At 45.6% G+C, this 11,825-nt stretch overlaps 1 protein-coding gene across 3 annotated transcripts in view; it reads left to right on the top strand.

The window, feature by feature from the left end:
- Positions 1-11,825, top strand: part of DNAJC16 (DnaJ heat shock protein family (Hsp40) member C16) — a 49,041-nt gene that overhangs the window by 32,925 nt on the left and 4,291 nt on the right. For 2 of the 3 annotated variants that reach the window (XM_050746007.1, XM_050746096.1), the window contains exons 8-14: positions 1,972-2,102; positions 4,560-4,743; positions 7,743-7,925; positions 8,097-8,173; positions 10,054-10,134; positions 10,217-10,315; positions 11,222-11,392. In XM_050746007.1, coding sequence (XP_050601964.1) covers positions 1,972-2,102; positions 4,560-4,743; positions 7,743-7,925; positions 8,097-8,173; positions 10,054-10,134; positions 10,217-10,315; positions 11,222-11,392 — 926 coding nt within the window. The other variant, XM_050746193.1, reaches the window with a different exon arrangement.

Below are 11,825 nucleotides of genomic sequence, written 5' to 3' on the forward strand. Positions count from 1 at the left end.
TATGTTAATTGTAAAATTCCCCTTCAAGTACTACTTTTTCTGTATCTCAGAGTTCTTATAAATAGTATTTTTCATCAGTCATTAAAGTTCAAAATATTTTCTAATATGTGATAGGCGTTCTTCTTTTGGGTTTTTTTCTTTTTTTTTTTTTTTTTTTTTTTTTTTTTTTTTTTTTTTTTGGGTCAGTCTTGCTCTGTCACCCAGGCTGGAGTGTAGTGATGTCATCATGGCTCACTGAAGCCTTGGCCTCCTACGCTCAAGTGATCCCCACCCTTCAACCTCCCAAGTAGCTGGGACTACAGGCACATGCCACCTCATCCAGCTAACTTTTTTTTTCCTTTTTTTTTTCTTTTTTGATACAGGGTTTCACTCCTGTTGCCCAGGCTGGTATGCTCTCCTGGGCTCAAGTAGTCCTCCTGCCCTAGCCTCCCGAGTAGCTGGGACTAAGGCCACGCCTGGCTAATTTTTGTACTTTTAGTAGAGACAGGGTTTCACCATGTTGGCCAGGCTGGTCTTGAACTCCTGACCTCAAGTGATCCACCCGCCTTGGCCTCCCAAAGTGCTGGGATTATAGGCATGAGCCACCATGCCCAGCCTTTTGTTTTGTTTATTTGTTTCTTGAGACAGGGTCTCAGTCTGTCACACAGGCTAGAGTGTAGTGGTGTGATCCTAGCTCACTGCAGTCTCTTAAGTCTTGGGCTCAAGCAATCCTCCCACCTCCACCTCCCAGGTAGCTAGGATTGCAGGCATGCACCACCATGCCTGGCTAATTTTTTTTATTTTTAGTAGAGGCAAGATCTCGTTATGTTGCCCAGGATGGTCTCGATCTCCTAAGCTCAAGCAGTCCTCCTGCTTCGGCCTCCCAAAGTTCTGGGATTATTGGAGTGAGCCGCTGTGCCTGGCCTTTTGTTTGTTTGTTTGTTTTTAATTTTTTGTAGAGATGGGGTCTCTCCATGTTGCACAGGCTGGTCTCTAACTCTTGGGTTCAAGGGATCCTCCTGCCTTGGCCTCCCAAAGCGTTTGGGTTAGAGGAATGAGCTTCCACACCTGGCTGTGTTTCTTAATTTCCAAACATAAAGGGAAATGTTTACATTTCTGGTTTGCATTTTATATGGAATTCTAGGTTAATTACCTTGTGGTCAGAATACCTGCTGTCAGTGATTTCAGTCCTTTGAAATGTGTGAAAGTTAGCAATAAAATGGTCATACAGTTTTGTAATCTGCCTTTTATACTTTGCAACATTGTTGCTTTGGGATTTATTTTTAATTGCTCAGTTGGCTACAGATCCTGAATGGAAATAATTTTGCCTAGAATTCTAAATGATTGACTTTTCATTTTAGGGTTCTTGTTGTTGTTGTTGTTGTTTGGGGGGTTTTTTGTGTGTGTGTTTTTTTGGTTTTTTGTTGAGATGGAGTCTCACTCTGTCGCCCAGGCCGGAGTGCAGTGGCATGATCTCGGCTCACTGCAACCTCCGCCTCCCGGGTTCAAGCGATTCTCTTGCCTCAGCCTCCCAAGTAGCTGGGACTACAGACACATGCCACCATGCCTGGCTAATTTCTGTATTTTTAGTAGAGACAAGGTTTCACTCTATTGGCCAAGCTGTTCTCAAACTCCTGACCTCGTGATCTGCCCACCTTAGCCTCCCAAAGTTCTAGGATTACAGACGTGAGCCACCACGTCCTGCCATGACTGACTTTTTCAATTTGTCAGCATAAAATAGTGAATAAAAATTCTCCAGTGGAAAGTGTACTTGATTTTCCCTTTGACCTGAACTAGCTGCATCATTGCTTTCAGCCCTGCATTGCTGAAATAGATCACCACATTTATTCACTCTAACAGGTCTGTCTTGTTTGGTTATATTACTTTAGCCAAGGTCAGCTACGTTTGTATTAAGCTGGTAAGTAAAGAAAGCCCATCTATTTGCATTGAGAACACTGCATAAAATCTAGCTGATTCTTGGTATTTCTCTAGGCCCGAGGTATGAAGAAGCAAATCATTGACGACTTCATCGCCCAAAACAAATATCTATTGGCAGCCAGGCTCACCAGCCAGAAGTTGTTCCATGAACTCTGCCCTGTGAAACGGTCTCACCGACAGAGGAAGTAAGGACTTAAGGCTTTGCCTTTGCTTGTCATTACAATAGAAGGATCATGATTCATTTTACTATAGGGTGGCGAGACATCTGTCCTGTAACAATGATAACTTATTCTTCATTTAACAAATACTGGGCCGGATGTGATGGCTTACGCCTGTAATCCCAGCACTTTGGGAGGCCGAGGAGGGCGGATCACCTGAGGTCAGGAGTTTGAGACCAGCCTGACCAACATGGAGAAACCCTGTCTCTACTAAAAATACAAAATTAGCCAGGCGTGGTAGCACATGCCTGTAATCCCAGCTACTAGGGAGGCTGAGGCAGAAAAATCACTTGAACCTGGGAGGCAGAGGTTGCGGTGAGCCAAGATCATGCCATTGCACTCCAGCCTGGGCAATAAGAGCAAAACTGTCTCAAAAAAAAAAAAAAAACACCAATTAGTGACTGTGATGATAATCATACTAATATGATGTATTAGTCCAGGGCACCTATTGTCAGATGTGCCAGCCTGTCCTAGTGGTCAGAGAAGATTTCCCTAAGATACAACATTTCAGCTGAGACCTGAAGGATGAGCACAGTTTAGCCAGGCGTCTGGGAGAGACTGGGTCACTTTACAGAAGCACAGAATATGGAAGAGTGACTATCCCTACTAACGCATTCCACACAGGGTGAGTCTTTGGAGGTCTTGGGAAGGAGCAAGGATAACAATTAAACAGTAGGAAAGTATAGAGTATTGAGGAAATGGATTAGTGGGAATCAGGAAGGCAAAGTTACATATATTCAATAAAGTATGAAGAGTTACTATAGAAAGTATCTAAAAACTCTAGAAATTCAGGGAATATATTCATTATACCTTCTCAGGTGAATGAATCAGTGGCTTTAAATTTAGGGCTGTTTCATCTGTAAAAGGTATCTGGATATTGAAGGAAAACATATCAATCATGTTACTTGAAAATATAAAACATAAATAATTTCCCTGTGTTGGGCTTTTCAGAGTCCTTTATAGTCTTAAGAGCGAATAAAAAATGACTTAAATATAAAAAAAGAATATCCTGGACTGTAAGGATTGTTGTTTACACAGCCTTCAAAAAATATCCCAAATCCACACGCTTCTCACTTTTTCTAACTACTGCTACCCTGGAACAAGCCACCATCGTCTCCCAGCGAGACCCCTCTGGCAGCCTTCTAACTAGTCTCTTTGCTCCATTTGCCAGGCAGGTGTCCACACATCAGCCAAGGATGTTTGAAAATGCAAATCAGATCCAGTCACTCTCCATCCTGGGGTCTTTGCACTTGTAGTTCTCTGTACCTGGGATGCTCTGACCCCATTTCCTCTCATAACAATGTCACCTTTTCAGTTGGCATTTCCCTGACCAACCTGTCTGATGGAAAGTGACTTCCACCCACTCTGGCCTCTCTCTGTCCCCTTTTCTTCATCTTTTTTTTTTTTTTTTAAATATATAGTACTTGTTGATACCTGTCATGATATATCTGTTTTTATTTGTTCTCTATCTTCCCCACTGGAATATAAGCTCCATGAGAGCAAGAATATTGTCTATATTACCTGACATATACTAAGTGCCCAGTAAATATTTTTGGGAGAATGAATATCTAAACTTTGCATTGGAACCTTGCAAAGGAAGCCCTTCAGAATGAGGCTTAGTGGCTTCTGGCCTGAGAGAGATTTGACCAGCCCTCCCTATAGTGGAAGAACTGGGACAGATAGTTTCTAAAAGGCCCTGTTGGCCGGGAACAGTGGCTCACACCTGTAATCCCAGCACTTTGGGGGCCCGAGGCAGGCGGATCACTTGAGGTCAGGAGTTCGAAACCAGCCTGGCCAACGTGGTGAAAACCGGTCTCTACTAAAAATACAAAAACTAGTTGGGTGAAGTGGTGCATGCCTATAATCCCAGCTACTTGGGAGGCTGAGGCAGGAGAATGGTTTGAACTCAGGAGGCAGAGTTACAGTGAGCCGAGATCACACCACTACACTCTCCAGCCTGGGCGACAGAGCAAGACTCCATCTCAAACAATAAAATAAAAGGCCCTGCTGCATCAGAAATTCAGTGACCAACCCCTTAAAAGAAATTCCTGCCAGGCATGATGTCTCATGCCTATAATTCCAACACTTTGGGAGCCTGAGGTAGGAGGATTGCTTGAGGCCAAGAGTTCAAGACCAGCCTGGGCAATATAAATAAAACTGTATATAATTTCATATAGATAAAATTTTTAAATTCGTAAATGTGGTGAAGAAGTTTGGTTTGGGAAAAACATCACAGATTGGGAAAAGAAACAATTTGTTAATGACTTGGAAATCTTCCCTTGGTAGAAATGTCAGCTTTGATTGGGCACAGTGTATTCACTTCCATAAGATGAGCTCCTCATCTTCTTCACCTTCACTTGCCTTTATAGGTCCTGGCCCTGCCATCAGGGATTGGTTATAAAGTTTTGTCTTTTTGTTGTGCAGGTACTGTGTGGTTTTACTGACTGCTGAGACTGCCAAGTTGAGCAAACCCTTTGAGGCTTTCCTGTCCTTTGCCCTGGCAAACACACAAGACACAGTGAGATTTGTGCATGTCTACAGCAATCGGCAGCAGGAGTTTGCCGACACCTTACTACCAGACAGTGAGGCGTTTCAAGGGAAATCAGCGGTGAGCCACAGAGTCTGTCCTCATCCCAGGCTCTTCACAAGCATGTGGCACCTGATTCTGTTTCCTTCTTCCTTGAGAGTGTTGAATACAGATTCTAGGAAATCTGAATCTGAAGCCCGTTTTCAAAGCCTACTCTTTTTTTTTTTTCCTTTTTTTGAGATGGAATCTTGCTCTGTCTCCCAGGCTGGAGTGCAGTGGCGCTATCTCAGCTCACTGCAAGCCCCGGTTCCCGGGTTCACACCAGTCTCTTGCCTCAGCCTCCCAAGTAGCTGGGACTACAGGCGCCCGCCACCATGCCCGGCTAATTTTTTGTATTTTTTAGAAGAGATAGGGTTTCACCATGTTAGCCAAGATGGTCTCGATCTCCTGACCTCGTGATCCACCCACCTCGGCCTCCCAAAGTGCTGGGATTACAGGCATGAGCCACCGCACCCGGCCTTTTTTTTTCTTTTTCTTGATTTTTTTTTTTTTTTTTTTTTTTTTTTTTTTTTGAGACAGGGTCTCACTCTGTCTCCCAGGCTGGGAGTGCAGTGACATGATCTCAGCTCATTGCAACCTCGACCTCCCAGGCTCAAGTGATCCTCCCACATAGCTGGGACCACAGGCACACACAACCACGCCTGGCTAATTTTTTGTGTTTTTTTGTAGAGATAGGGTTTCAACATGTTGCCCAGGTTGGTCTCAAACTCCTGAGCTCAAGCAATCCTCCCGCCTCCCAAAGTGCTGGGATTACAAGCGTGAGCCACTGTCCCTGGCCTAAAGCCCGTACTTTTTTTTTTTTTTTTGAGACGGCGTTTTGCTCTTGTCACCCAGGCTGGAGTGCAGTGGCGCGATCTGGGCTCACTGTAAGCTCCGCCTCCTGGGTTCACGCCATTCTCCTGCCTCAGCCTCCTGAGTAGCTGGGACTACAGGCGCCCACCACCACACCCGGCTAATTTTTTGTATTTTTAGTAGAGACGGGGTTTCACTGTGTTAACCCCGTGATCTGCCTTGTGGATCTGCCCACCTCGGCCTCCCAAAGTGCTAGGATTACAGGCATGAACCACTGCACCTGGCCAAGCCTACTCTTAAAACAGTTTTTGACCTGGACCTTTTACACTCTGAGTGTCAGCCTCAGGCCCCCACAGAAAGCATCTTTTCTATCAGTAAATGTTAAAGGTCATCTGTCCTTTTCACCAGTTGAGTGTCAGCCTCAGGCCCCCACAGAAAGCATCTTTTCTATCAGTAAATGTTAAAGGTCATCTGTCCTTTTCACCAGTTTTTCACTAAGGCAAGTCTGGTCTTGCAGCATCCTAGATCCTAGATTTTACAAATCCTCAGGCCACTGGTAATGTGCTCTGGAAATTTCTGCCTCCCTCTGCCTCTTTAACTGCATCCTGGTTGATCTCTCCTGCGTTTCTCCTCCATTGTCATCACTCCCCACAGAAACAAGAAATTTTCCTCTGACTTTTTCATCTTTTTGGCAATCATGGAAAATCTCTCTAAAAAACAAAGATTTCCATTAATATTAAGTCAAAGATTATAGAGCAAAGTCTATTGAAAAAAAAAAAGAGCTTTAACTTTTAACAAAAGCTTAGGAAAGTCACCATAAAAGTTATTTCTTGGGCCAAGCACAGTGGCTCACACCTATAATCCCAGCACTTTGGGAGGCTGAGGTGGGTGGATCACTGGAGGCTGGGAGTTCGAGACCAGCCTAATCAACATGGTGAAACCCCGTCTCTACTAAAAATATAAAAATTAGCTGGTCTGGTGCACACCTGTCTGCAGCCCCTGCTACTCAAGAGGCTGAGGCATGAGAATTGCTTGAACCTGGGAGGCGGAGGTTGCAGTGAGCCAAGATCACACCACTGCACTCCAGCCTGGGTGACAGAGTGAGACTGTCTCACACACACAAAAAAAAAGTTATCTCTTTTGTAAGAAAGATTTAGATCTCTTGCAAATATTTTATACTTACCAATATTTGTGTTTAATCTTATTGCTGATGTCATTGGGTCCTTTTTTCCCATCCTCGCTAGAAAAACAGCTAGGCTGGCCATACTGGCTCATGCCTGTAATGCCAGCACTTTGGGAGGCTGAGGCGGGTGGATCACGAGGTCAGGAGTTCAAGACCAGCCTGGCCAGCATGGTAGAACCCCATCTCAACTAAAACTACAAAAAATTAGCCAGGCATGGTGGTGCGTACCTGTAATCCCAGTTACTCAGGAGGCTGAGGCAGGAGAATTGCTTTATCCCAGGAGGCAGAGGTTGCAGTGAACTGAGATCATGCCACTGCACTCCAGCCTGGGCAACAGAGCAAGACTCAAAAAAAAAAAAAACTGATCGGGTGCAGTGGCTCACGCCTATAATCCCAGCACTTTGGGAGGCCGAGGTGGGTGCATCACCTGAGGTCAGGAGTTCAACAGCAGCCTGGCCAACATGGTGAAACCCCATCTCTACTAAAAATACAAAAATTAGCTGGGCGTGGTGGTGCACACCTATAATTCCAGCTACTAGGGAGGCTGGGGCAGGAGACTCGCTTGAATCTGGGAGACAGAGGTTGCAGTGAGCCAAGATCGCGCAATTGCACTCCAGCCTGGGAGGCAAGAGCGAAACTCCATCTCAAAAAACAAACAACTGGGCCAGACGTGGTGGCTCACAGCTGTGATCGCGCACTTTGGGAGGCCAAGGTGGGTGGATCACGAGGTCAGGAGATCGAGACCGCCCTGGCTAACATGGTGAAACCCCGTTTCTACTTAAAAAAAAAAATATATATATATATATATATATAAAATTAGCCAGGTATGGTGGTGGGCACCTGTAGTCCCAGCTACTCAGGAACGCTGAGCCAAGAGAATGGCATGAACCCAGGAGGCGGAGCTTGCAGTGAGCCGAGATCGTGCCACTGCATTCCAGCCTGGGCGACAGAGCGAGACTCTGTCTCAAAAAAAAAAAAAAACAAACAACTGTAACTTAACCATGCTTTTGAAACTTCTGATGTTTTTTCTCTCCTCTTCTTCCAGGTGTCTATTTTAGAAAGGCGCAACACTGCGGGAAGGGTGGTGTATAAAACCCTGGAAGACCCTTGGACTGGGAGTGAGAGTGACAAATTTATCCTCTTGGGCTATCTCGACCAGCTGCGTAAAGATCCAGCTCTTCTGTCCTCTGAAGCAGTGCTTCCCGACCTGACCGATGAACTTGCTCCTGTGAGCATCGAGGCCGGGAAGGGTGGGACGCCAGGAGGGCCTGTGAGTACACAGTGCTGGTGGCGGATTTCTGCTCAGAGCAGAGGTCTAGCAGCAGCACTGTGTTGCAGGGTAGAGGGACTCTCCCTTCCGGGTTCAGTCCTGACCATCATCCATTTTCTCTCTACATAGGTTTTTCTCCTTCGATGGTTCTACTCTGCTTCTGACTACATCTCAGACTGCTGGGATAGCATTTTTCACAACAACTGGTAGGGATATTGCCGGCTTGAATTTCTTTTTCTCTGTTAATACTGATACCACTGTTTTTCTTTTGAAAAGAGTTCATCATTATTAAATTTCAATGTACACTTGATGAGGCAAGTGGAAGAACGTTTACAGATTTTCTATTCCCCTTTTTCTTTCAGTAACTTCTCTTTTTTTATTTTTTTTTTTATTTTTTTTTTTTTGAGACGGAGTCTCGCTCTGTCGCCCAGGCTGGAGTGCAGTGGTGCGATCTCGGCTCACTGCAAGCTCCGCCTCCCGGGTTCACGCCATTCTCCTGACTCAGCCTCCCGAGTAGCTGGGACTACAGGCGCCCACAACCGTGCCCGGCTAATTTTTTGTATTTTTAGTAGAGACGGGGTTTCACCGTGGTCTCGATCTCCTGACCTTGTGATCCGCCCGCCTCGGCCTCCCAAAGTGCTGGGATTACAGGCGTGAGCCACCGCGCCCGGCCTCTTTTTTTATTTTTTACTTATTTATTTATTTATTTATTTATTGGAGATGAAGTCTTGCTCTTGTACCCCAGCCTCAATCTGGGGCTCAGTGCAACCTTCGCCTCCCAGGTTCAAGCAATTCTCCTGCCTCAGCCTCCTGAGTGCTGGGATTACAGGCACACGCCACCATACCCGGCTAATTTTTGTATTTTTAGTAGAGATGGGGTTTCACCATGTTGGTCAGGCTGGTGTCGAACTCCTGATCTCCCTGATCTCGGGTGATCCACCCACCTCGGCCTCCCAAAGTGCTGGGATTACAGGCGTGAACCACCGTGCCCGGCCTTTTTTTTTTTTTTTTTTTTTTTTTCTTGAGACAGAGTCTCGCTCTGTCACTCAGGCTGGAGTGCAGTGGCGCGATCTCAGCTCACTGCAACCTCTGCCTCCCGGGTTCAAGCGATTCTCCTGTCTCAGCCTCCCAAGAAGCTGGAGTTATAGGCGCCTGCCACCATGCCCAGCTAATTTTTATGTTTAGTAGAGACAGGGTTTCACCATGTTGGTAAGGCTGGTCTTGAACTCCTAACCTCAGATGATCCACCCACCTCAGCCTCCCAAAGTGCTGGGATTACAGGCGTGAGCCACCGCACCTGGCCACTTCCCTTTTTTTTATATTGACTGACTGACCCTTTCCCACTGTCTGGGAAAGGATCACCCATGGCTGCCATTCTGGGCGGCAGAGCCTGGGACTGTCTCTTCATCAGGGAACCTCTGGTACCCAGCACAGGACCCAACACACATGGAGGCCAGTGTATAGATGTAAAAGGAATGAGTAAATTAACCTGAAGAGGGATACCTACTCCCACCTACTGATGAGACCATGAACCCCTGAAGGACAGAACCATATCTCATTCATGTTTGTGATTCCTGGCACTCAACACAGCACCTGACAAATGACAGCCTTTGATGGGTGTTGGTAGGTGCATAAAATTTCAGAACACCAGTCCTAGGTGAAATCTTGAAAGATCAATTTTATCTCCCTACTCCACCCCTCTGGGCTACATCTGAATTTTTCTGGCCAGAAAAAAATCAGTAAAGTTGAGGTAATAATTCCACAATATCAGAAAATTCTTCCACATTTACACCTTAAATCCTTTATTATCCCTTTTATTGTTTGCTTATGCAGAACTTATTGAGCATAGCCTATTATACTGAGATACAAAATCAAACTTTTAGAATAAACTGAATTAGAACACTGAGCAATCTCTGCCTTCCCCTCCACCACCTCCACCCGCCAAGAAAAGCTCTGTCTGCCTGAAATTAGTAAGTGTTTATTGGTGTGAAGAGTTTTAGGTTTGGGATTTTTATTTTATTTTATTTTGTTTAGCTGGAGAGAAGAAACTTTAACTTGAGCTAATAGTTTGTTGATTTGGTTTTAGGCGGGAAATGATGCCCCTGCTGTCCCTGATCTTCTCTGCCCTCTTCATCCTCTTCGGCACTGTCATCGTTCAGGCTTTCAGGTAAATGTCCTGTGACTTCTCGGTGCACCACCATGGTTGCTGTTTACACTTTTTTTGTAAAACTCCTTTTTTCTTACTTTAGTGACTCGAATGATGAGCGAGAGTCAAGCCCTCCAGGTAAAGAGGAAGCCCAAGAGAAGACTGGGAAGACTGAGCCAAGCTTCACCAAAGAAAACAGCAGGTTTCTCTAACAAAACACCAGACTCACCTCCCCGACACCTGCCCCCCAGATCCTGTCACCTGATAACACAGCATTGGAACATAGAGTGTAGAGAACTCTCATGAACCTCCTCCCATGTAAACTGTGGATACAGGGAAAAGTCACTGTGACTAAGACCCTCTAGGTATTTAGATGCCTTAGATTTCATAATGAAGGCAGAAGGAGAGAAGCCTGTCAGGCAAGTGGTAGGTAAGCCAGAAGAAGGACGTGGTTTATCCCTAAAGTGTCAATGAATGTGACCAGTCTTGTGCACATACACACCCAGCAGCGAGAGGCAAGGGTCTCTGAGACAAAGAACACAGACTGAACACAGTTGTCGTCTTCATTCTGTCCTAGAGCAACTTCTGCACCTGAAAAGCAGCATCAAGCTGCGCACAGTGGCTCACGCCTGTAATCCCAACACTTCAGGAAGCTGAGGTGGAAGGATTGCTTGAGCCCAGGATTGGAGACTAGCTTAGGCAACATGTCAAGACCCTATCTCTACAAAAAATGTATAAAATTAGCTGGATGTGGTGGCAGGCGCCTGTGGTCCCAGCTACTTGGGAGGCTGAGGTGGGAGAATCACTTAAGCCCAGGAGGTCGAGGATGCAGTGAGCCATGATCATGTCACTGCACTCAAGCCTGGACAACAGAGCAAGACCCTATCTCAAAAAAAAAAAAAAGAAAAAAGCAACACAGAAAGGCTGTTTGTAGGTCAGGAATTACTAAGTCAGGCCATCCCCATCCTACTGATGTGTTAGACTCAAAAATAGTGAATAACATACCTAGTCTGGTTAGAACGTAGCATTTTCTCTCACTTGTTTCTTTTCAAAGTAATGGCTTTCCCCTATTCTGACAGCATCTTAACTCCTCAATATTTCTCCACAGCAAGATTCCTAAAAAAGGCTTTGTGGAGGTAACTGAACTCACAGATGTAACATACACCAGTAACTTGGTACGTCTGAGGCCAGGCCACATGAATGTGGTCCTCATCCTGTCGAATTCTACCAAGACCAGCCTACTACAGAAATTTGCTTTGGAGGTCTACACATTTACTGGGTAAGCGTGTGTGTGTATGCATGCATGTATGTGTGTGTGAGAGAAGCAGGCACACTGAAATTGCACGCTTTCCTCTTTGGTCTTGTGGGGCTTTATCCATGCAACAAGACACTGGCTGTGACCTTTCCAATCCAGACATCTGAGCCATTGGGACAGGGACCTCTTTGCCCACTTCACTTCGTGTTCTGTTGGTTCTGAACAGAAAAGCTTGAACTCAATGTTATTCCCTGAGCCCTTTCAGTTACTGTTGTCTAGCCCTTGTGTATTTTCCAGAAGAGCAATGTAAGCTCCACTGAGCAATGGATGGGGGAATGGGTGACTGAAGTGTCACAGCTGCTGGAAAGGCACTGGCCCCCGCAGCAAGCCTTCTTTTTCTCTGGGTTCAGGCCCCATGCAACACAAAGCGTTTGCCTATTATTTTAAGTTTCACTGG

The sequence above is a fragment of the Macaca thibetana genome, chromosome 1 (genome assembly GCF_024542745.1).
Source record: "Macaca thibetana thibetana isolate TM-01 chromosome 1, ASM2454274v1, whole genome shotgun sequence".
NCBI classification, from domain to species: Eukaryota; Metazoa; Chordata; class Mammalia; order Primates; family Cercopithecidae; genus Macaca; species Macaca thibetana.